Below are 25,817 nucleotides of genomic sequence, written 5' to 3'. Positions count from 1 at the left end.
CGTGTTTGTTCTTTCCCCATTTCCCGTTTTTTTTTTCATTTCCCAGCCCTTTATTTTCCCGATGTTTCAAATCCCAGGCCTAGTTCTATTGTTTATTTGTTTGTGATTCCCAGTCCCAGTGACTCAAATCTCATTTTCCCAGTGAAAATTTGGCCAAATTCCAGTTTCCATTTTACCCCTTCAGGTCCCTACAAATACCTAGTGACAGGAGCTGCCAGTGAGAATGAACCAGTCTGAAAAATCCCATTCCTTGTGCTTATATGGTGAGGACAATATATAAAGAAAAATGAATGGGTTCCTTTTTCTTATGCACTTATGCTTGCGCTTGTCCAGTAAAAACCAAAATAAATTTTCCCAGAGGGTTCAAATTGTCATTTAATTTTCAATTCAGGAAAAACAGGAAGCGGAATATGCGAGCGACCGCGAGCGACTCGACTACAGTATAATGGGAACTTCGTCCCCAGGGCTATCCGCGTGGTGAAGAAGGTATTTTAAAAATGGCCGCCGGTGTTCATATGTGATATAGCAGGATGTTGTCGCTGTTAGAGAGTTCTTTCCAGGTAAGACGTTTTTATTAATGTCCTAGAAGCTGGACTCAATATTGTATTCCCCTTTCTTGACGAGGTTAAAAGATATATTCGTGATTTTTTTGCGTTAGCAAAGATACTTCGTGCACCGTATTAATACGCGTAGAGGTAGTTTTCTTCTGTGAGTTCTTTTTCTTTACCCTGCAAACATAGTCCCCCTTCGAACTCAGGTGGGAAATCGATAATGAGGATAATCGATGATACTTGCAAAAAAATATCAATGTATAATAGTGAAAAAGATTGGCAATCCATAAAAATTGATCATGATAAACGGATTTGTCGCGACTTCCTTGTGTTTATAAATCGATGCAAATCAATTTTATCGATAAGCTAAGTACCGATTTGGTCGAGATAAGAGATTTCATTTAAAATGTCGCAAGAAAACACTTCATGGATGAACAAACAAGAGGTTAAAAACAAGACAATTAAATAACGACAACTTCCGTTCCAGTTCTGACAATCTTTTTTACTACAAAAAAAATTGCTATAAATTTTCTCATCACCCAATGATGCAAGAGTACTGCCTTGTTCAAGTTGTGGGGACGGCGGAACACTTTTCCAGTGCCGCATCGCAACTGCAGCGCTTATTAACTTTTTCGTCCCAAATGCAGCGCTTATTTGAAGGTGGCGCTTATTTGGGGGCGGCGCTTATTCAAGAAAATACGGTAACTGGTCGGTGATTTTTGCTTTAATTATATAGCTGCCAGTAAATCCTATATTGTCAGCGCAACTATTTTTCCTTAATTTCTGGGAGCTGTCCAATTTGGGATTAAATTTGGATAGTTTAATAAGAACTTGGAATACTTGTTTATGATTACACAGATACGAAATCCACCAAAAACCTGTAGGCCGGATAAACACTTTAAGAAAAATTTAACAGTTTTTTCTCAGCCAATCAAATCCAAAAAACAACATGTGACAGATATGAGCCATAAGCACAAAGCGTAGCATCAGCCCTGTAAACTTGTCGCATTGTGAGTTGACAATGGCCAAATTTTCTTAGGCTACGCATGCATGTAGTCCAATTATGTATACTAATTAGTTTAGTTTTTTTTAGTTTATCAGTCAGTTTTCTAGCTTGAAGCGGTGTTAGTCCGGCGGCTTAGCTCCTAAATTGTGCGATTTTTGATACAAGCACCAAACTTTGCAGGATTACAAGCATTCGTATACTAATCAATTCTTGATATAGTGCCAACGCCAATTTCCTATTTTCAGCTAGTAAACAGGAATGAAATATTTAGCCGAGAGGTCCCCCTGCCCCTTCCCCACAAAGTGTTTCTTCTTGTACTTTTATAACCTTTTATTGTTGATTTTTATTCATAAATACAGATATGAATGCTTTTAATTAGGCTTTCAATTGTTATTTTTTACCATCTGTTTGATACATTATTTATAGGAAATTATTGATGGGAAAAGATTTTTAGTTCCCTGCCCTCTCCCCCTCCTCTTTCTTTTCACTACGTCCAGTCTCTCCGTCGGTGAATTCGCTACAGAAAAAAAAGAAAAATATAGGCTGGAACAGTCTAATTAAGCATTTCTTTTAAATTTTGTACGTGCGACTTGGTATCACTACCTGGCATTATAGTTTTTCTATAAACAGACAAAAAATATTTCACGAAATTTCATTATTGTAACCCTATCCAGACCTTCACCGCGGTCAAACGTCTCAGGCAGGTTTTCTTTCCATTTCGCCGTTTTTTGTTCAAATTGCAGTGTTATTACGAGCAAGGTTAGGATAGTGAAAATAGTTGTCGAGTGAAAGCATAATCCCATTCCCTCAGATACAGTGTTTTTACTTTATAATTTTCGCATCCGAACCCGTGCTTTGACAATGGCGCCGACAAGTCCGCATATCGCTATTTTCAAACACGTAGAACTTTTTTAGTTAAGCTCCGAAAAACTTAGTAAGGATACCGGTTATGTATCGAACTTTGAACTGTGAAAATTAAAACCTTATCTTTGCAGTACTTTTCTTATTTTTTGCATATTTCTGTCGTTTGACCGCGGTGGAATCCAGACCGTAAGGGGCGGAAAGTGCCTGCGCTGACTTTGAACGCTTATAACTTTTTCAAGATTCAACCAAACTCTACCAAACTTTGCGAGTTTACCTAAAATTTATCTGGAAATAATTTGGTGGGGTAAGTTGTTGTATCAGGAGCTTGACGTCACCATAGCAACAGCATTTTGACAGGCATGTTTTCCCAATTTTGTAATTTTCGTGTTTCTATTAATGAAAAATAATTTTAATGCAATTATTTTCATCCTTTTACGTTTTTTAAGCACAGTTTTATTGATTTTGAGTACTTTGCAGTAATTTTGGGCGGTTTTATGACGTTTGGAAAAAATTCGAAATCCAAGATGGCGGATCCAAGATGGCGGCTGTTTTGACATTATGATGAATTGTCACGTCATGTGACGTCATCTTCCCACGTGACGTATACCAAAAATAGGTGTTTGGACATACTATATATTCCCTAAGTTTCATTGTGATTGCTTAAATATTCTGGAAGTTACGGAGGTCTGGAAAGATCCAAAAAAGCCCGGTCTGAATAGGGTTAATAAATAAAGGTTTCCATGGAAACCGGTGTATTTCGGGCTTGGCACTATATCTGAAAAAAATTCTGTTGGTGACCACTTTCATTGTGCCAAGTTTCATGCTTGTATCAAAAAGTGCACAATTCAACTAAAATTTCGAGCTAGCCGCCGGACTATGTTGAAAGTGTAAAGAAACCAGAAGAACTAATTTTATAATTTGCACTTGTATCTTGTATCCTAAATACAGTCAACTCTCGCCTTGCGGACGCCTCGCTATTCATTTGACTGTGTTTTTAAAGTAGCTGGTGCACTAAGGAGATGAGAGGGCATGATTTGTTGGTCACTGGTCAATGGGGTTTTATCAAGACTAGTTGTTAACATCAATTGAATGACAAGGTTGATAATGCTTAATTTATCAGTGGTTATTGATTTATGAAACAATTTTTCTTCATAACGCCCAACCGGCAGGCTTGACCATTCAATTAAGTTGGGTGATTTACTTGAATGTGGGGTTAGATTACCTTATATGCAGATCGCTCACAGTCAGCTCGATCCATGTGAGAAGTTATCCACCCCCCCCCCTCCCCAACAGAGTGACTTCTTTTCATTTTATTTTAGAGCAAAGTGTAATAATTCAGTGCTTTTACCAGATTGATCAAATATCTACCAAAGCTGTGCTCTTAGCATTACTGCAGGGTACCCGAAGGCTTTTATGAAAGAAATCTTGGGTGCCCAGCTCTTAAAAGTTTTCATAATAGGAAAGTTATGCAAGTCGCAGAGATTCCAACCCTCCCGATTTGATCGGGAGTCTCCCGATTTGATGCGTTGCCTCCCGCTCTCCCGATTTATATCAGATTCTCCCGATTTATCATGAAATTCTGAAAACAAGAGAAAAATTGCTAATTTTTAGTACTTTTTGCGATCTGAGTGTAGCAAAAGTAAAGAAAAGTACCAAAAATGTTTGTGAAAAGAAAAAAGACTTTATAAAATAACTCAGAAATGATGTCAAAATGCCGGAAATGGCACTTGGGAGAACCTAAATTTGCAAACTTTTCCGGTGGAACATGCTTCCAGACCCCCCTAGAGGCGCACACCTTCAGCGCTAAAAATACTCCCTTTTTTCCTTCAGGTTGGAATCTCTGAAGTCGCCCAAATACAAAAGTAAGTCACCTGTGGCACCAGGGCTCTGCTAGAGCACGGCTCTGTCTACTGACTTCACGTAGCCTTCATGTACAGCTTTGATCAAGTTGTTTATACCTGTGATCAGGCAGAACGCCTGATATTTGCAGGTTTCCTGAAGAGTATTGATTGGCCTGCATTGCAGTTTTGAGGGGTAGCATTATGAGAAATACTGGACATGAGTCACAGAAACAAATCATTATGAGGCAACCTTAGTTTTCATTTGTAAATACAAATGTCTGCTACAAGAGAAAAGGAAAACATGTTATCAAAAGCAAACATTACTGATCTTGTAATCATCTTCTCAATGTCCTTTTATACGGACATGAGGTTGCAGAAGTTTTGTGTTCTTTCTATCTTTATTGACAGCTTTCATAGGATTTTTGGTTTAAAGAACACATCGCTTTTGCATCTCTTTGTATTGAAGTGATTGGTCCAATTATAGTTTTCTTTAAATATGTTAAAGGAAAGACAATTTTCCACTTCCTATCCTTAAATAGGCTCAGGATTTAAGAACCTTTTTGGCACTCAGCCATCCTTAAATTGATGGGAGTACCTCCTGGGTACTGTCTAATCCAACCAAGGGAGCAACTGGTGATATAGTGTTGTCTTTGAATTGGCTTTAATTTGAGCTAAAATCATTGGAAAAAAGATTACAGGGTACATAATTACTTGGTCATCAACTACCCCGGTAACATGAAATGCATGAGCTACAACCAGTCTCAAAAAGAGTTTACAGACACTGCTGGTTTAGGTATGCCATTTTACATAGGTCCTTTTCCACATTTATGTTAGTACCTCATGGCCCCCTCCCCTCCAGCCCTAATCAGGATAATGTTTACTTTGAAAGTGTTGAGAGAGAGGTTCAGAATAAAAACCTAATTTTCCAGCGAGGGTCATGTTTTTCTTCCGCGTGGAGGTTGCCCCAATATTTTTGAAACTTTTGTTGAAGCATGGAAAATGATAAAAAAAAGTTTCACTCAAAATTCCCAGCTTGAACAAATACAGCCATAATATTATTATTGACTGGCACTAGCATCAGGATTGTTGGTATCTGACATTTGCAGACTGCAGACTTGCAGACTTTCACTCCAGTAGGCCTACTACGCACTCTGGTTAGCCTACTATGCACTCTGGTTAGCCTGAATAGCACTTCGGTTACTTTAGCCTTTTTAACGGTTAGATCTCAATAATTGTAATGGTAACACAATATAGCCTCTTGGTCTGCAGTCTGAAAATGTCAGACACTGTCAGGATTGTTGACAAAAAACAAGCAATTTGAGAATTCTGAACTCTTAATATTGATTCTGTCTCTGTACTTGTAGGTAAAGTTCAAAGAAAAGAACTGGGAAAGTCCATTTTAATGTTAAGGATTTAATTTTTGGAAACTGTATGTAATTTGTTTTACCCAACTCTCTCAGGAGTATGTAACCAGAGGAGATTTAAAAGTGAAAGTTAGGTCTGGTGGTGGATGCAATTAATTTTGTTTGATAAGAACCTCAGTGTCTTAGTAAGACACTGTGTGTAAGAAAACGACTGATCCCACATTGGTCTTTTTTCAGTAACCATGCACACTCTTTAGTCTCCTTGGATATCAGACGTATTGAACATTCATTGCAAGTTTGCCTGTGGCATCTGGTAAGAATCTGGATTCTATCATTTAATTTGTTAACAGGCTGTTAAGACTGAAGCCTGGATAAAATTGTAAGCAAGATTAGGGGTCATGAATGGTTCCTCAAAATGCGCAGTGCTCGCAATGCTCGCAAAATTTTAGTGGGTGCTCGTTTGCTCGTGCTCGCACATTTTTACAAGTGCTCGCATGCTCGATTTTTAGTGGAGGTAGCTTTTTGAAAAGTGCTCGTTGCTCGCAAGGCTAATTTTTGTCAATGCTCGTGCTTGCAAAGAAAAACGCTGTGCTCGCATGCTCGCAAATGCTCGCAAAGACCATTTGATACCCCTAAGATTGAAGTTTTTCAATTAGGAAGAAGCTATTACACTGTGTAGATCCTTGTTACTTGAGTACCATTTAACTGCTCAATATTTGTCTTAACCTTAAGAAACCTTAGTAATACTAAATTCAAATTACTTTAGAGGATAAGTTAAGTTTTAGTTTTCACTGACCCTAAGAGCACCAAAGTGCAAAAAATGAAACCTATATTGCAACATTAAATAGTAGTAAGACACCACATGAAAGTACTCCTCCAGAAGCACACACTATTTTTTTTCTTATCGACAAATTTGAAAGCTAAGATAAACGTAATAGACAGTCTAACGTAAAAATGCTAATGAACAATTACAATGCTACTCGACAGTTTACAAATTTGTCTCTGGGAGGGCCAAAAGGGTTAAATTTGCTCAGAATTGCACTGTTGTCCTTGCCAGAAAATCATGACAACATTTGCGAGTTCATGTGGAGGGTGAATAACTTCCAAAAAAGTACAGTTATCCCGGAGTTAAGATTCATAGTTCCAAGTGTCTTGGTTTAGTCAATTACCATTTTAGGAAGGGCATTAAATAGAGATCAGTGGAGGGGCTAAGTGAAAATTTAAAGTTCTACAGAGGGTTATTAGAGAGGGGAACTTAAAAAGCTTTTTTTTCAAGAAAGTGAAGGAAATAACTTGCAACCTGGTGAGCAGTTAAGAAGAGTGTAATAATAAATAATATGAAGAGTGTATGTAGTACTCAGGCCATCCCAATAAAATGTTTCTTTCCCATCGCCCGACCGACCCATTTTTTTCAAAAAGTAAAAAAAAAAAATGAAGATTCACTAGTCAAAGAAGCAAGTACTTTAATTTACAAGCACACAATCTTGTTTTATCAACAACAATTGACATTATGTGATGTCCTTGCCTTTAATTTTGATTAAAGAAAGAATAACGGAAGTAACGAACGAAATAACCACCTTTTCACATTCGTAACCCGAGGCTTTCTTCCTTCAAGCGTTCCATCTTTTTTCTTTTTTTTTTTTTGCCCGACCGACCGACCCACCATCACAAGAGACGAGGCGATGGGAAACGAAACATTTTATTGGGATGGCCTGACATTGCACTTGCCACAATTCATCTTGATCTAGAGAGCTTAATTATAGGACATTAGTTACTTGATTGACAAAACCTACGATTTATATTTATATTCCAATACATGACTTCTATTGTCATTTTTCCTAGAAACACAATCGTTACCTTTGAGTGTAAAGTGAACTGCGTTATGTCAGAGGTAACTTCTTGTAACGATCAAGAAACAGAAATCCCAAAGCCTTATAAGTGCGGATTTTGTGGCAGGAGTTTTCGCCAATCAGGAAACCTTGTAACACATCAGAGGACGCATACAGGAGAGAAACCGTATAGCTGCAGGTATTGCCATAAGAGGTTTAGCCATGCATCGTTTCGCAAGGGACATGAGCGAATCCACACAGGCGAGAAGCCTTATTCTTGCAAATATTGTGAAAAATGTTTTGCCGATTCGACAACTTTCAAAAGACATGAGCGATGCCACACAGGAGAAAAGCCTTTCAAGTGCATGTACTGTGGTAAACTCTTTAACCAGCCATCAAATTGTAAGCGGCACGAACGGACCCACACGAACGAGAAGCCATACAAGTGCATACGTTGCGATAGATACTTTAGGCAAGCAGCTCACCTCCAGCGACATGAACGAGCAGCACACCTTGTAGATGGGAAGCCGCATAAGTGCAGTTATTGCGATAAGTTATTTAGCCAGTTATCATATTTAAAGCGTCATGAGCGGACACACAGCGAACATAGGCCATGGAAGTGCAAGCATTGTAATAGATGTTTCAGGCAATCATCTCACTGCAGGCGCCACGAACGATTACATACTAACGAAAGGCCGTACAAGTGTACGCATTGCAATAAGGGCTTTACCTCAGCAGGCTTATTGTAAGCGCCATGAGCTAACACATGCTCAGGAGAAGCCTTATAAGTGCAAGCATTGTGACAAGTGCTTTAACCAATTATTGTATTGCCAGCGACATGAAGAAATTCATAGAGAAGATAAACCGCATAAGTGCGAGCAATGTGGTAAGTGCTTCAAGCAAGTGGCTTATCGTAGGCGACATGAGCGAATACACATGGAGGAGGGTAAGCCCTATAAGTGCAGGTATTGCGATAAGTGCTTCAGCCAGCCGTGTTATTGCAAGCGCCATGAAGAACGACACGCTAAAAAGAAGACTCGTAAGCGCAAAAAGGCTTCTACGTCGCCTTAAAGAAACCAGTAGATGATAAAACGCAATTAGCCAACGAGGCTAAAATCCCAACTTCGTTGGTCGAAGACAGCTGTAGCCAGATTGAAAGATTACATCTGTTGGATTTGTCAGGAGGAATTTAAGAGTCAGACATTTCTTCAAGAACACTACGATGATCATATGCGGAAAGATAATTAATCTAGTAGATTTCTAAATCCCTCCATAAGGCTCTGTGGGGACGAGGAGGGCACGTGTGGTTGCATCACCCATGTTAAGAGACGGTATAGATGTGAAATCGCTGAGGAAATTTTCTAGACTTTCACAATTTGAAATTGAAAATGTGTCGACAAAAGAAACTTGAAGTAGATGATTATGAAATTTTATAAACGTGTCTTGTCTCGTCACCACGTGATGAGTGAAAAATAATAATGACAAGTAAGATATGGCAAAATGCTACATCAATTAATATAACAAAGTTTATAATTTATTAAGAGGTACATGTTCACGACAAAAATGTTATATCAGTTGTTAAAAATATTATGGGACAGGCTGCAATGCGGTTCTAAGGCTGCCTTGTTCCTATGAAAAGGTTACGTAGCACTTTTTCAAAGCTACGTCAAAATAGTTTAGGCAGAACTACCTTCACCTATGAATGGTTTTGATCTTATGATTGCCTTTCTGAATTTTATGCTGTTATATTGGGACAACAGGTTAATCAGTATTTAGTTCCATATTTTTGAAAAAGTCTTTGTTTGGGAATAAGCCCCAAGGGTTCTCCGATTTTATTAAGGAATTTCCCGTTTATGACATATTTCTCTATAATCGTTCATAGCAACAGAATTCTTTATTCTATATTGAGAACATTTTAAATATTATTAATATTGAATAATTTCGAAAAATAATATATTTATTATTGTATGCTATATTCGTGTCGTTATTCGGCATTTTGCACAGTTAGGTGCCTTGAGCTTACATTTCCCGTCATTATAAAAAGTTTAATTCAATTATAAATGTATAAAATACGTTGCTATACTTAAATTTAGCACAAAAACGTTCTACAGTTGCTGTAAATTATTGTTGTCGACCACATTTTCACCTATAATTTATAAATAAGTGGGACATTAAATGAAGATTATTGACCTGAGGCAATGTTGTGTGATTTATTCACTTACTCAAGTCATTCAAGGACTCATGCAGGTCCAGTGCAGCTATCGCATTAACTGATAGCGGAAAATTGGTCACAGTTTTAACAGTACAGTCAGTTGAGAAAGGACGCGTTTTTTTTTAACCTTTATGAATAGCTAACATCTGAGATCTGCATCATTTACTAACTGGAATCCAGCACCCCTTTCCAGACCTTCAAACCAGGGCACTGAAAGAGTTCCTCGCACTTTTGCCAGAGGTGGCGGAGCGTTTTGGAACGTGGGGGGGGACTATCCCAAAAATACTCGGTAGTTTTTCAACTTTGGAGCAACTTTTTTTCGTTCTTGCAACTTTTTGTTTTCTGAGCAGTTTTTAGACCGAAGATTTCCGAAGATACTCCGATTGTTTTTCGAAGGCCATACGAACGTTTCCGATCTTTTCGAACTTTTCCGAAGAAAAACGAAGATTTTCAAAGACTCCCAAGGCGGTTTCGAAGATGTCCTCGGGTTTGAACTCACTCACGAGACGAAATGTCTTGACAACCAATTTTACGCTGCGCTCGCGATATTTTCGGCACCAAAACACGTGTGTGTGTCAAAAATTTTTTTTTTTTGGGGGGGGGGGGGGGTGTTACAGTCCCCGCCCCCCGTGCCCCGCCGCCGATGCTTTGTTTCAAAAAGAGTCCTGGTGTTAAACCTTGCATCTAATGAGCTTTACTCACGTAACCTTTTTACTGGAATACAGCACGTGGAATACCACAGAAAATGCAACTACTTTCTAGACTAGGCTCTTTTAGTTGTACCCCCCAATTTTTTTTTTATACCCCCCTCCCCAAACAATTCCCCAGGGCCCTACAAATCTAACTGTATTCGTCGAGACATGGGATAAATACAGACACGTTGCAGTTTGCAAAATGTACTGCTCACTTCAGAAGCAGCAAACTTACTGACTGAAACGAACAAACTAGTTAGTCTTTTAATATTGTCTTTGTTCAAGTATGTTTTCATTGTGCATAGGTTTAGCTCGCCGCTCCCCCGACTCTCGCGCGTCCCCAAGTGAGCTTGCTCGCAGGCTAAGGTTTAGCTTTATTGCCTTAGAATTACGGGTGTCACTTGTTACCTTTACTCCCTATGACCGGACACTTCTCTAAGGCGGGCAGTTGTAGCTGGTCCCGACGGTGTCCGTCTAAGAGGGTCTCAATGGGGTAGTGGCTTTTACAGTTAACGGTTACTTTTTTGCTTTTTTTACGACTAACGGTTATTTTCTTTCTGTAACGGTTAACAGAATTGTTTAACATTAATTTTCATTGTTTTAAAAAGTTAAAAATTAATTTTCATTGTTGTAAAAAGGACCGTTCTGGGATGAAAAAATAATTATAATAAGCGTATTTTATTTTAAATTATTTTGCCGCTAATTTCCACGAGATATAAGTTTCAAGTCGAATGACTCTTGGTCGAATTTTTTAGTTTAGTCGTTACGGTTAACATATTTTACGGCCAACGGTAAATATTTTTCAATTTTTACGCCTAACGGCTAAAGTTTTGACCATATTACCACTAACGGTTAACCCCATTGAGACCCTCGTCTAAGAGAGTTTACTACAAATAAGTAAATAGTATACAAAAACGCCCTTAGTCAGGAAGGGCCTGGCGAGCCCGATAAAGAAAACGGTGGAAAGTCACCATTTGGGGAGGCGAAAACGATGGAAAATAAATCTCTTAATACACTTCAATTACGACGAGAAAACACTGGAAAAATGTTTTATTGTACAGGAAAGCCCTGGATTACGAAATAAAATGTTACTTGCTTAGCAACTGAACCACTACCATTAAAATAACCACTTATTCCCTCCATCTATTTCGCGCAACTATAGAATATCAAAAACAAATCAACCTTCGTTTGGCCCGAAAATACACACGGTTCTTTTTTCTTTAATCATTACCCGTTCCAGGAATTGTGAAACTGTGACCCTCAAAGGAGATAATGGCAAGGGCAAATAACCGTGCCCCGCCCTCGGCCCCGCCCGGAGGGGGGAGGGCACCCGTTGTGTTTGGCGGGGTGTTGCTAGGAAACAAGACCTAGCCTGATGACGATCATGTTCGGTTATTTCTGATTGGACAAGAAAAACCGGAAACGTTTCGGGCATGATTGCTTCCGCTCGTCTCCATTCCCGCTCGCTCAAATTGGACAAACCTGCGTAAACAAAGTTCTAAATATTTTTCAGACGCATTGCCTATTTTAACGGATTTTTCCAAAGAAGGTCGTTTTGTTTTACCTTGCGCGGGTTAATAATTGCAAGTTACTTTTCATTACCTATCTTTACCTACTGTACTAATTCGTACCTATATAAATTTCGTTACAAAACAAATCTGGCAGTTTGGCGAATCTATATCAAATAGTGTTAAAAAGTTATCCCTCACCTCTAATAGTTTCTAATTACTGAATTCAATACATTTATCAGTCAATATGAACGAACGAGTTTGTCCCCATATAACGAATGCGATTAAGATACACTGTACTTATTTATCCGTTGCCATTCTCTAAAGTTCTGGTCCACGGTTGTTCAAAGGTAGGATAACACTATCTCGAACCATCCACCAGATAAATCACTATGCAGTAGAAGGCGTAGTTTGTTTTGTCAGCACTTGTCCTCTTAACAGCGATTTGTCTGGTGGATATCGTTATCCAAACTTTGAACAACTGGGCCTAGGTTGAAAATTTCGCAGCTTTCCGTCATCTGTCACAGTCAGTTGGTTTTCCAAACTCAGCCAATCAGAAGCCGCGCAGTCGCACGTGCGATCTGTCAGCTAGTGGAAAGTTAGTTCAGTCCCAGACCTCTCTCTTCTGTGCGCCTACTATAGGGTACCCCTATATTGGGCGCGCGGAAGAGAGAGTTCAGGGACTGAACTAGTGGAAAGTGTGACGAGCTTGTTTTTTGATTGGTCAAGTAATTAGAAATCCAACATAAAGGCTTCGAAAGAAGCTGAAAATTGAAGGGGAAGTATCACGGGGACACTGAAATCTCAAAAGCTAAGAAACATTTCAGTATTAACGGAAACCTTTAAATAATGGTCTAGACTCGTGGTAAGTTACCACCTTAGTGTACTAAACCTGTCGACGAGTTCAGTCTCGCATCTTTGTTTCCAAAATACGCTAGAAACGATCATGATTTGTTGTTTTTTCAAGAATTCGATTGATATCTTTCTCTTGGTTTCCAAGGACTCTTTTCTAAACAAGTTGAGGTATTATAGTACAGTTTCGAAGAAAAACAATCAAAATCCTCGTGATATTTCCCCTTTAACCATTTTTTTTTCGAATGGTAAGAGAGATGAAGCGTTTTGATTGTAGTTAGAAATTGAGTCATTACACTTCATTCTTGCTCTTCCGCGATAAGATCCTTGCCATGGATAGTCTTGTAATGTTTTCTCAAGGAACTCGGATCAGTGTACCTTTTGAAGCAGTTCGATACTTTACACGCATACGGTTTGGTCTCTGAATGTGTTCTCGTATGTTTGTATCTGTCACTTGAATTGGAATACCTCTTATTACAACCCGCCACGGGACAAACATAGGGCCTTTCCCCCGTGTGAGACCGCGTGTGTATTTTCAAGTTCTCGAGCCGCGAAAAACTCTTGCCACAAGAGTCATGGTTACACCGATGGGGTCTCTCCCCGGTATGTGTTCTCATGTGTATCAACATTTTGTACCGCGCATTGAACCCCTTTCCGTTGCGCGCGCAACCCTGCCACAGACAACTGTACTCGCTAGCTTCAGTTCTAATGTGATATTCATTAACATGGCTGACGAGATCTTCCAATGACAAGAAATGCCCGCAACAATTGTCCCATTTACACTGATGAAGTTCCGGTAAGGTCGGCGATAGCGGTGACGTCATGCCATGAGGCAACACGGAAACAATTTGCCCCTGGGGGGTAACCTGGTCTTGTTCGAAAATTTGCCTCAGGTAGGTCAGGCTGGATGGGTGTGCTGTGACTACTACATCTGTTGCTGGTGATGAGCTGAGCTTCTCAGATGCTCGGCTGTTTTGAATGGCTTCTGATGTGGTAAACTGAAGCGAAAAACACACAATGACTTAGCAAAACACGTAGAGGTAACAGAACCAGTGTTTGAATGAAGTTTTAAAGTCCCAAGAAGCGATAAATACAAATTGTTTTTCCTTTTTTTTACACAAAGGTCATCACTTGACCAAACAAATTCTAACAATTTTAGAAATTTTGACACAATAGCAGTTTATTCTCCCTCAGAGAATTTTTGGCTCAAGATAATTTATATTAAAAAAAAAAAAAATATAGACAAGAGAGAAATGAAAATAAAGAATAATTTATTTTCGCTATGGGATGACAGCCCTTTTCAGTTTCATAATCTGTTGCTACTTATTTTTTTGCGCATAAAAATGGTGGAATTCGATTTTAGGAATACATGTACAAGTTATATCACTGATGGAGTGAGGTACATGCAAAGTCTGCATTTCAGCATAGTGGCCCATCAGACAGGAACTTATCCTGGTTTCAGTAACACGAAGCGACTAGGAGTAGTCTTACTCCCCCCCCCCTGGATGGAATGCTAGTGCATTGCAGGAGTACCCCCCAGCATTAAATTTGTCAGTACCCATTTATATACCTGGGTGGAGAGAGGCACTATTACAGTTAAGTGACTTGCCCAAGAACACAATGCACTGCCCTGGCCAGGGATTGAACCTGGACCACTCTATTTAAAGTCCAGGGCACTAACCATTAGGACACTGTACCCGCTGGTCTTTAAAATAACTTACCACAACACAAGGTTCCAGAACTTCTCTGTCTTCTCTTTTCACCATTAACAGTTCCTCCTGGCCCTCCCTTTCCTGCAGTTCACCAGCAAGGAGCTCAGATGTTCCTTGGACATGAGTTAGAACACACGGCAGTACAGAAGATGTCAAAACAACAGGCTGCTGAAGAAGCCCTACAGTTGAATTAATGACGGTGGAGTCTGACAGCAGATCAGCTGAAACAGGCGTGTCCGACAGACAGGGAGAGCTTTCCAAGTCGCTGGAAGAAGCAATTGTATCTGTTTCGTTAAGAACTGATGATCCATGTAAAACAGAGTCTTCGGGAGACAGTTCAGTAATGACTGAGGGTACATCGCCCTGATCCAGCATTTCGGAGACTGTTGATACAACAGTTAAGGCGTTTTCACATTTATCAAGCTGTATACTGACGTTAACTTCCTTCTGTGCATCATCAGTTTTAATGTCCAACTTTGAACCTTCTTGATCATTTTCCAATTCATCCGACATCTGTCAATCAAAAGAGAGAATGACTGTTAAGATGTTTGATTTAACATTAATAAATATTAATTAAATTAATATTTATTAATGTTAAGATGTTTGATTTAACATTAATAAATATTAATTTAATTTAACAGATTAATCCAGTTACTTCTATAGAAAAACAACACAAAAACATTTAATGATGGCAAATGACTATTTAAACCTCAGTGTTGCTTTTAAACATCTCAAAATCCTATTCATTTTTATACTACTATAACTTTTATTTACTGCTTTGCCTTTGGCTTGCCCAAGAACACAATGCAGTGCCCTGGCCATGGCTCGAACCTGGACCGCTCGATCCGGAGTCCAGCCCAATAATCATTAGGCCACTGCCCCTTCCCAAAGCACTAACCATTAGGCTGCCTCCCCTCCCCTTCTACATGTAAGACCCTTGTTAAAATCCTATCAAGATCTTGTAGGATCCTGCAGGATCCTAATTAATACGAAAAGGATCTTACCGGTACTTAGGATACTATAAGCATATATATGACCCTGAAAAAATCCTATTAGAATGTCTTGAACCCAATGTGAGAGCCTAGTCAAAACTGTATAGGATCCTGGCCGAGTACCTACAGGATCCTATAGGATCTTAAGTATTCAATTGGCTCATTGAATAAGTGCAAAAAATTTGATGCTTAGCCAGGCTTTTGCACTGCACTGGTTGCCAAACTGGGAACATTATTGGACAATTTAGTCAACAAATTTTATTTTCACTTGCCATGGCGACCAAAATGATCGCAGCTTGGAGTGCTCTTTATGCACACCAAACGGCAGTTGAACCTCCTGGACCAAGTGAACTGTCTGCAGAAAGCAGATGACTGTACAAGGAAAGAGTCCATAGCAACATGTTTGACTGTTGGTTAGGTCTACAGAATAAAACTTTAAAAAATTAATTTGGTTTATTTTCTGTCAGTACCAAATCCAACTTGGCGTAACCTGCATAAAATACAACCTTTTGTCATTAAAGATGTGAATATTGTTCATCGTGGTGTAAGATAGGTAATGAACGTTTATTCGTTTGTCTCACGATAGAATCGCTTTGAGATGTTGATCGCGACGTTTCGACTGCAATACTGCTAGTCTTCATCAGGCGATGAGGTCGATTGTTTACGCGTCGCTATTTATGCACATTGGTTCGCTGTGATTGGTGCATTTCGATCCTCATTATTATTCCGACTAACAGATGGTGTTCCCTCATAGGTCCGCTTTGTAGTTGAACGGCTGTTATGCTTTCTGATCGTAGGTATCCATGCTTCAGGAATTTCAATTCCGCTATCTCTATTGATGTTATTAGAATGAAGTCTTATTTGGATAGCCTCTTTGACCCTGCGTGTGTATCGGTGAGGGTCACGATCGATAAACTTGACTTGATTCCATAAAGGAATATGCCCCGTTTCGTTTGCGTGCTCCGAAACTGCGGAGCTTTGTGTATGAGCAAGCCTTATGTCTCTGTCGTGTTCTTTTATCCTGTCTTGCATCCCTCTCCCTGTTTCCCCTATATATACTTTGCCGCATTCACATGGAATTTTGTATACAACACCTTCTTGTTTGCCTGGTTCTAGGGCGTCTTTCGGTCGTACTAAGTAAGATCGAAGAGTTGTGTCAGATTTAAAGAGGGTGCGAACGCCTTGTTCTTGTAGGCAGCGGCGAATACAACCTTTGTGTAATTTTGGTATAATACAGGTACTTGTGGTATTTTTGTAATGAGCAAACCACTGACCAGTGATTCAGTCACTTGACTCGGCCTTGGATTTGACTCGGACTTGGAGTTGACTCAGTCAACCGGTAAATTTGCAAGCTTACAGTAGTCAGCTTCCAGTCAACTGGCTAAACACATTTTTAAACTGTCTTATTTCTTATTTCCATATTTCGCTGTTTCATACTCTTGGCCAATTCAATTCACTCAAACAATGGATCAATATATATTTTGCAAGGAGTGGAAAGAAAGACTTCTTCAGTCTTGAAGGAAAAACAACGTCTGTGGAATGACCTTCAGTTTACCAAGACTATTTATTTTGTGGAAGGTAGTTTGGTGTTATTTTGTGAGTCTATTTAGGAAAAGGGAAAGAATTTCCAGATCTGATTATTTTGGTAGAAAGAAGGAATAAGGTGCCCCAGTGGGTTTGCAGTTGCTATTAAGATGCATGTAGAATTCATAGAAATTATTTTTTTGTTTTGTAAGTTGATTTTACTAGCCATAATGGGTAAGGTACAGGAGAAATTTCCAGTGGTATCATTAAAAAAGTGAAGTTTTCTCTACTATACACATAACAAAATAATGCATTATTGACTACCATTGACTGAAAATTAATCTCACTGCCACAAACTTTAAAATTCTACTAAAGAAACAGTTATAGTTTTGTCAATTACTGCTAGTGGACATAGATGATTATCTTCACACAGTATTTATTTAGTGAGTAAAGGGGAAAAGGGAAAGAATTTCCAGATCTGATTATGCAAGCTTAGGACTTAAGAGCTTAAGCCCATAATTTTAGACGAATTCAATCTAACAACAATCAACCAAAAGGTCAACACATTTTCACATTTGTAAACACTTTACCAATGAAATACAAAAATACAGTTGTTGCAGTGTAGTTTCACATGAAATGTGTTGACAGACGGGGTGAAGAATTTCAAAGGTGATTTACAGCAAACTAAGCTTATATCGTTCGTGATCTGCTGTAGCTAGAATAATATTGGGATGGATTAACAAAATTAAATTCTTGCTAAAGCTTAAAACCCGGTAAAATCCATGTAAGATTTTCTTTCAATCGAGCAGGTTTAACTCGCAGAATTCAAACTCTGCAGCTGCCTAACTACAAAAGATAAATCAAAGTGGCACTTAGTGGTCAATAGAACATTTGTTAAGCTTGCTGTTAAACGTACGACAATAATCGATTTCATTAGGCATATCACATGATGCTGAAATGTACAAGTACAATCTGATCACGCTCGACCAAATTTAACAGTCCATGAAGCAAAACTTATGATTATGTAGTGAACTTTATAATGTGTATAGTGTAACACTGCAGATTGCAAACTACTCACCGCGAACTGTTTTACTTTGATGGATATTTGACGTATGTTTAATCCTTCGGTAGTATTTTCGAAGTCGAAGAACTCATCATTGTCCGTTCTAAGGCTTGGCAGCCGCGCCTTAATTGAATCACGTGCGTGACCACCACGCGAGTGTTTACGTGCCTCGCGCGGGTTTCAGCGTGATCGACTGCTGATATAACCGTTCGACGTAGTAGCAAGGTCTGATTAGTAGGAAGATCGTGAACAACGAAAAAATATAAGTCTCATTGTATTTCTCGAGTTCTACGCGTTGATGTTTTCGTTGCGCGAGTCACGTAATTCCGATGGCCAATGGCACATATGAAATCAGAATCAAGAGAAAGAAGGGTGTAATTGCGTTAGAGCGCGGGGGTTTGAGGTTCAGGATAAGTCAAACGTCACACGTCCCTGAGGCAAAACAAGCAGCTAATATCCCTTAGCAGGAGTTTCCCCGCGGGGTACTCTTTAAATTTTTGGGTGGGGGTGTGCCGCTGGGACTTCGAAACCCTTAAATATATATAAATATACTAGACCATGTTAAGGTGGCCGAATACAGTTTTTACGTAGCTCACAAGCGCGCGCTACGATTTTCTGCTTGACGTCATTTTTGCTCACGCTGGCTAAAATGGCGCTAGCAACTCTAAACAGAAATGAAAAAGAGTTCTATTTGTTTTACCGCGCTTTACCAAATTTGTCTACAAAAGAAAACTTCAAAATACTTTCAGATAGGTCTAGAAACCTGGGGCGCAAAACAATACGACAAAAAAGGTGGATAAACAACCGACAGAGAAGTTCTAATTCTGTCTTTCATTATCGCTCGCGACGCATGGCGTCATATTAGCGCGCGCTCACACGCGCAATTTGATTCGCTTTGGAGGTCGTAAAAGCCAGATTTTGATCCAAATTTTCTCGAAAACCTACCGTACAACCTATTGTGAAACTTTCACAATTAAATGTAAGGGGTGAACCACGTCCACAGCCAAAATTTTGAAAAAATCTGTAAGACAGATTTTGAGCTATTTTTAAAATCGGGAAAATATCAAATTTATCTATTTTGCGAAAAAGCTGTTTTACAGATTTTTATATTATTTTGCATGAATGTTTTATCAAAGCCAATTTCTAATTTCTGAAATTTTGAGGTAGGGTCATACGGGTAGATTTCGAGAAAAACGCCATTTCACCTACTACTGCCAGTCCCCTCTGAAGCACTCGGCCGTTCATTATAGCTGTTTATTAGCATTTTTACTTCCCAAATGTCGCATATGATGGTTATAGGATGTAACAAACAGTAATACGAAAAGGATAAAACATTTCTGGCGATTGTAAAAGAGAGATAAAAGATGGACTGATTTTCCCTCTCAAAACTGTACTAAGCCACCTTAAGCTGATTTTGCAACCCTTTTACTAGACTAAACACCGAACATCGCTACTAGGCCTTTCTCGATTATGCTAGCATTTTTTTCGGCATTTTTTGGGAAAACGAGCATTTTTTTCGTTTTTTCTTCAAAAAAGAATTGCTAGCATTTTCTGACACTTTTCATGACTGTGATCCAGATTTTCAGCACTCAGAACTCAGAAGGATAAATAATCCTAAAGTTTCACACTTTTGATTACATAATTTGATTGTTTTCTGTCTGTTTCGACTAGTAAGATAGTAAGTAAGTAACGTCTTTATTTATAGAGGGTAGCACTTAACAGCTATAAAGCTAACAAACTCGTGGCCCTCCTATTTACAAGTATTAAAAAATCTAAGATACACAATAAAAAAACCTACGATATACAATAAAAAACCTACGATATACAATAATATATAAGAAACGAATTATCAATTAAAAAACCCCTTTAAAAAACTAATTTAAAAACAATCTGTATTCGGAATAAGATCTTTAATAAAAAAATGGTCAATAAAATGTTGCTTTCTTAAAATTGAACTACAAAAACTATTTCGAAAACTGTTTGTGCGTTGTGTTACTTGTGTACTTGTGTTGTGTTACTTGTGTGTGTGTTTTTTTATTTTTTTTTTTTAAAGAATTTTTTTATATATTTTTTTAATTTTTTTTTATAAACAAACAATTATTAAGTATCACCTGTTGTTGATATGAGCATATGATGTGAGAGTTTTTACGTTTTGTTTGAAATAAAACAAAGCATTTTTTGGAATTCAAGTGGCATTTTTTTAAGGAAATCAGGCATTATTTTAGCATTTTTTTGGCTTTATGCGAGAATTTCTAGTAGCATTAAATGCCAGTTTTACTAGCATAATCGAGAAAGGCCTAATCGCTACCCTATCCCAGACTTGCCGTTTTCAGAACTGTGTCACTATTTGTGATTTTAATGGAAAACCATCTGTCAACTTAATTCCTCATACCACTGATCAGTTTTCCGGCAAATGATACCCTATTCTTGACCAAAAAACGCTGATTTCTATACCCAATCCCAAACTAAACGGCTTGAAAACCATACCCTTTACAGCGGCACATACCTATAGAGTTCATATAGATTGGTTATTTTTATTCCTTTTTACGAGCGGAGCGAAGGGAAGCGCGGTCAGGCTAAGTAGGCCGGTATGTCCGCAGGCTGTTTCGAAGCTGCAATGTTAAGTGAAAAAAACTACGAAAAACTGGCGGAAAACATTACCCTGTTTTTAATTTTTCCGATCGGGCAGGCTTTTCGGGGTTTGTTCTTCGTAAACAAAATATTTCCACGTCGTTTAGTTTTTTTAAAAAAAATTAGACATGGGATCACAACGCACCCTACTCGTCAAGGGAAGTCAATTTGTCACCAGAGGCTTTTTATTGATATTATAGTTCTTTAGAATATTCCAGCTTTCATTATCAGCTGTTGCCTGGGACTGTTGTGTGTAAACAAACGATCGCCTCGATGACAACCATCATGTTTTCAGGAAAAAACATTTGCCAAAACAACGAAAATAAACTCCGATTACCAGCAAGCCAAGCAAATTTTAATAAACTATCTTTGACACATCTTTAAAAGGCCATCTTTTCATCGGTAGCAAACTTGAAAGTCGCTGTTTATAGACATTAATCTGTTCAGCCTAAATGCTAATTTATTATTGTTAATCGATGATGCCGAATGTTGATTTATATGGACAATGATTTAAATTCGAACATAGACAGCTTTTCTCACAAGGTGATTTAACTCTGAGCAACCTTGCCAGTGTTTATATTGTGTATAGTGTAATCTGGTCGGTTTTTCGATTGTTCCAGTGACTGAAAGCCTAGAACAAACGACAGTGTAGATAAATCATGATCAGAAATCTTGTGTCCTCTTGTGTAGTAGGTACAACAGCTTACACAACAAAAGTTGCCAAAGATGATAACATTTTGAATTGTTTTCTGCAAACTGTTGATTAACCTTGCTTTGTCGGTTGCGCAGGTCGCAGTATCCCGTTGAACCAGGCGGTAAGAGTTCATAGCATGAAAATCGCCTTTTGATATCATTTAGTCTATGCAGTATAAACGTACGAAAATGTTAAAGATTGAAAACAAAGAACCCAAAAGATACTTTTCCGGTGGAATTTTTGGAATGAAAAGCAAGCAGGCTTATGTTGAAATGAAACGTATAAAAAGCTCTCTGAACTGCTAATGCTATGCATGTTTAGGTTGAAAATAGGCCAAGCAGAAAGAACCAGCTGATGAATTCACAAACCCCAGCTGATCAACAAAACAGCTGATTGGAAACGGGTGACTAGAGGTGTTTTCTTTATTACCTGCGAAAACCAATCGAAAGAAACCTGTATTTTGGTCCCGGTTGACTGAGCACAATCGTGTGTAAACACTACATTTTAACGTAAATTCTGATTGGCTGAGAAGTGGGAAGCATTGTTTTGAGTTGGTAACAAGAATTTCGTTACCCAGGATTGGTGACTGTGGACTTTTAGCTTCCTTTTCACCCGATAGATGTCAGTTTGCAGGATATAATGGTTAAACTGAAAGTGTACTTGTAGTAAAATGTTACTTTCTCGAAAAAATAGTCTCATGCCCGTCTGTTTCATTGCTGGTTGAAAACTTTGGAAGATCAAAATCTATCTTCTCCATAGCCTGGAATTTAGCATTCCTCCGCTGTGCCGCATTCAAATTTTTAACTTTAGCCTTCGGTCACCTGATCAATACAGACAGCTGTTTCCCGCCGATTTAGGTGCTGTTCAAGTGAGGCACTCGTTCGCCTGTTTGCCGTGAATTGCAGCAAAGCTTCGCGCTTTAAACAATCTTTCGCTAGAAAACAATAGAAATAGGACAGGATTGTGAGCTCTGCGTTTCTCTGAGGTCAATGAAAATGTCATTTTATACGCGAACGGCGGACAAACGTAAATCCTTCGACATGGACGACGACCTGTACGACGATGAAGATTGCAGGTAACAGACGATGTCAGTTTCATCTGCATGTGAGCATTTGTGCATTTCGTTTCCGCACAAAACACCTCATTCTTTTCCCTTTCCTTTCTATTGTTTTTTTAGTTTTAAAGTCGAAGTGGTGGACAATCGAGAGCGGGAGCGAAAATTGCGGCGGGAAATTGCAAACTCAAACGAGCGGCGACGTATGCAAAGTATAAACTCCGGTTTCCAAGCGCTGAGATTGCTGATCCCGCACAGTGAAGGCGAAAAACTAAGCAAGGTAATTTTTCAAACAACTCTTGCACTTAATAAAGTTGATCGAGTTTTACTGATCTAAAGTAGAGTCTCGAAAAGAGAAAGCTCTGTAGTGACTTCATATTTGTTGATCTCCGTTTAACAGGCCGCAATCCTGCAACAGACAGCTGAGTATATTTTTGCCCTGGAGCAAGACAAGACTCGTCTTTTGCAGCAAAACACTACTTTGAAGCGAATCCTTAGCCAGTGCGATCGAGAAGGAGCGAACGGCACGGATTTAAAGCGATCTCCTCCGAAAAAGGCTAAAACCGACCAAGAACCACGTGCGCAGGAAAATATCAAGGACGATGAAAACAACAACGTTTTAAACAGCGATGACTACGTCGAGGAAATACAAAAGGAACTCATTGAATTGAGGTGTCAGCTGGAACGTGAACGAAGGCTACGGATCAACGTAGAAGAGAAAAAGCGGCAGCTTGAATTAGATCTGGCGGATGCTAAGTCGAAATCAAACGACAAGCCGCAAAAAGCGCTTGCAACATCTCGCCAAAACTTGGACACGATCGTGCAGGCCATCAAACATCTCGAAGGCGACAAACCCGAAGTCATCGAGACCCCTACAAAATGTAAAGCCGAAGCTTCGACGAACGGCCCATCTAGCGGTGAAAATACTTCGAGACGGCTCATAGTTTGAAATCATCGTGAAACTTTTATTGAGATTTTCATTGAAACAGCTGATTGGCGTGGCACTGATGTATGCAGATTACCCATGCATGCGGGACCGGTGGAATTCATGCATGGTAATTTGTTTGTGTACGGATTTTCACAATCTTGTATAAATTTTCTTATGTCCACTTGTTCCTCGACCACTTTGTAAGTGATTTTTTATTAGACTTTTACGGTTTTGGCGTGATTCACAATAACTAGCGTGCAGGCTTCACGCTATTTATTTTCCGGAAATGTAAAATTGTACAGCATGCAGATTCATGGGTGATGTTGATAATGTTTTCTATCTTTGGTAGGTGACGTGTTTGTGTGAATATGTATATAATTTTTATAATATAATCAGCACCTTCAGGCCTCCTGTGGGGAACTCTGCACTAGTGGGGTGAGTGAGGGTTTGTCTTGATCTTTAAATTCTAAGAGTGACAAAGATTAAATTTCTCTTCACATTAGAAGAACATTGTTAAACAAAAATGTGACGAGAAAAAACGAAAATTATCATTTTGCTACCAATTTTCAGAACAAGCATAAAAAGAAGTAGATGAGTCTGAGTAAGGAGAATAGGCCTTATCACCATTTTCGATGGCATCTTGACAAGTAGGCAAAGCAGATAGAAATGACAGTGTTTGTATGGAAATCTGACAGCAAATATTTTAGACTACAAAAATTGAATTCTGGACAATTATTTATGAATTGTAAAGTTAAGATACTAGGCAAAAGGTTTTATTTGCTGAGTTTGGAGGATGTAGCTGGACTAGAAAGCGTTCAGTTATTTTTTTAATTTGCCATACATTAGTCAATATTACTTTCCCACAAATTGACACGGTTCGCAGAAAAAATTATAGACAAATGTATGAGAAAATTAAAAACGTAACAGAAGGCTTTCTAGCCCTGCTTTATCCTTCAAACGTGGTGAATAAAATCTTTTGCCTAGTATTTTAACTTTACAATTCATAAGTTGTCCAGAATTTGTTTTTTGTAAAAGATATTTGCCACCGGATTCCCACTGTAATTTCTATCCGCTCTGCCTACTCGTCAAGGTGGCATTGAAAACCGTGTTAAGGCCTATTACAGTTTTCAACTTAGGGATGATATCTACTACAGACATCTACTTGGAGATATAAAATCTGTTAGGCCATCTCAGGAAAGTGTTTAATTTCTTGACCAACATTCAACCCAGTTTTGTGAAAAAGTGAAAAGTTAAGTTTTGAATTAAAATTAGTTCAGAAAGACGCCTTGTTTGTTCAAGCTTCACGTGCTTTTAATCTCCCACTATAATTATTACAATGCAATCATTGCTGGACAAAGTAGAGATCAGTGGTACACGAAACATTTTATTGGGATGGCCTATCAAACAGTATCATTTTTTTATCATTTACTATTGTTCTTACCTAGTTAGATCAGGGTACATTGGTCCGACTTTTGGACTGCGGGCAGTGTCGTTTTTTAGCATTGCAAGGGATAGAAAAAAAAATATTGTAGCCTAAACACTAAGCAGTAAAGCGTTAGTCAGAATGCTCTTTTCCTTCTATTAATAACTGCTGCTTCGAAGGCTTTGATATAACTGTTACATAATGCAATTTTATATACAAGGTGTTTGACACACTGCCATTTTTTCCTGTTATCTTAACGTCACATTTTTGCTACAAATTTATTAGAACTGATACTTTGTTAACTTGATTGAAGAAGTATGCTATTTTAGCTCTGTAATATGAAATCAGGCATGCTAGCCGTGATGTGTTAGTAACTGAACACCAAGACTTGAATTGTTTAAATTCTCCCGACAATTGCATTACAAATGCAAAGAGAACAGTGATGAGAATTTAGTATTGGCATCAGGGCTCAAATAATTAATGTTTAACATGGTAAAACTCAAGAATTGTGCTATAGGCCATTGGAGATTTGTTTAACTTATTTGGTACTTATGCACAAAGACACTGTGATTTGTTCAATGTCTTAAACAGATTTATAGACGACATAATATTTATGTAATGTATTTTCACCATGTGAAGTTTGCACAGCTGCTGAAACTTGGAGGGAAAGATGCCAAACTCAAAGAAAAGATTTTGAGATAGGCTGAATGAGTAGGCTCGACTTTAAGCCATTTTCTTTAGAAAAATGAGCCCGTGCTTCTCCCCTTGAAAGCCTTTTTGGGGAGGAAGAAAGACTGGACTCAAGAAGGCAGCGGAAATCGGAAATTTCACTTTTTGTCCTTCCCAATTCAAAATAGTTGTGTTCACTGTGCAGGCTGTATGCACTTGAAGTTGCAAATTAGATTCATCTTATGATATTTATATGTAGCATCTTACTAGTATATTTTGTATAGGGAATACAACATGCATTCTTGTATGCATTTGCTGAATGTAATAAACTTAGAAAGTCTAGTCAAGCTTAGTGAAGAATGGTTACTTGTTTTCTCAATTTTGGGAGTCTGCAAAATTTTACTCGTT

At 38.6% G+C, this 25,817-nt stretch overlaps 2 protein-coding genes and 1 long non-coding RNA gene across 3 annotated transcripts; 2 read left to right on the top strand and 1 right to left on the bottom strand.

Annotated features, from left to right (window-relative positions):
• The first annotated feature begins 482 nt into the window (after positions 1–482).
• On the top strand, positions 483–9,649 carry LOC144655429 (uncharacterized). The gene is made up of 3 exons (XR_013571097.1): positions 483–560; positions 5,864–5,939; positions 7,469–9,649. It is a non-coding gene; the product is annotated as an uncharacterized LOC144655429 (long non-coding RNA).
• Positions 9,650–11,682: 2,033 nt separating this feature from the next.
• On the bottom strand, positions 11,683–18,102 carry LOC144655400 (uncharacterized). The gene is made up of 3 exons (XM_078515659.1): positions 18,026–18,102; positions 14,441–14,944; positions 11,683–13,717 (listed from the first exon to the last, which is right to left on the bottom strand). The coding sequence occupies exons 2-3, from the start codon at positions 14,942–14,944 to the stop codon at positions 13,019–13,021; spliced, it is 1,203 nt and encodes a 400-aa protein (XP_078371785.1). The 5' UTR covers positions 18,026–18,102; the 3' UTR covers positions 11,683–13,018.
• A 4,085-nt stretch (positions 18,103–22,187) lies between these two features.
• On the top strand, positions 22,188–25,756 carry LOC144655357 (uncharacterized). The gene is made up of 3 exons (XM_078515595.1): positions 22,188–22,410; positions 22,513–22,669; positions 22,790–25,756. Exons 1-3 carry the CDS (start codon positions 22,325–22,327, stop codon positions 23,336–23,338), a joined length of 792 nt encoding a protein of 263 aa, XP_078371721.1. The 5' UTR covers positions 22,188–22,324; the 3' UTR covers positions 23,339–25,756.
• Positions 25,757–25,817: the final 61 nt, after the last annotated feature.

Source organism: Oculina patagonica, chromosome 5 (assembly GCF_052425735.1).
Source record: "Oculina patagonica isolate OP01 chromosome 5, crgOcupat, whole genome shotgun sequence".
In the NCBI taxonomy this organism is placed as follows: domain Eukaryota; kingdom Metazoa; phylum Cnidaria; class Anthozoa; order Scleractinia; family Oculinidae; genus Oculina; species Oculina patagonica.
Note: the sequence above shows the minus strand (reverse complement) of the source record. Positions and strands in the feature narration are given on the sequence as shown.

What these genes read in the sequence shown, in the direction of transcription:
- LOC144655400 (XM_078515659.1), bottom strand. Translation starts at nt 14,944, where the DNA reads ATGTCGGATGAATTGGAAAATGATCAAGAAGGTTCAAAGTTGGACATT. An exon ending in TTCTGGAACCTTGTGTTGTG is followed by an intron (nt 13,718 to 14,440) that starts GTAAGTTATTTT and finishes TTTTCGCTTCAG; the next exon opens with TTTACCACATCAGAAGCCAT.
- LOC144655357 (XM_078515595.1), top strand. Translation starts at nt 22,325, where the DNA reads ATGAAAATGTCATTTTATACGCGAACGGCGGACAAACGTAAATCCTTC. An exon ending in TACGACGATGAAGATTGCAG is followed by an intron (nt 22,411 to 22,512) that starts GTAACAGACGAT and finishes TTGTTTTTTTAG; the next exon opens with TTTTAAAGTCGAAGTGGTGG. An exon ending in AAGGCGAAAAACTAAGCAAG is followed by an intron (nt 22,670 to 22,789) that starts GTAATTTTTCAA and finishes TCCGTTTAACAG; the next exon opens with GCCGCAATCCTGCAACAGAC.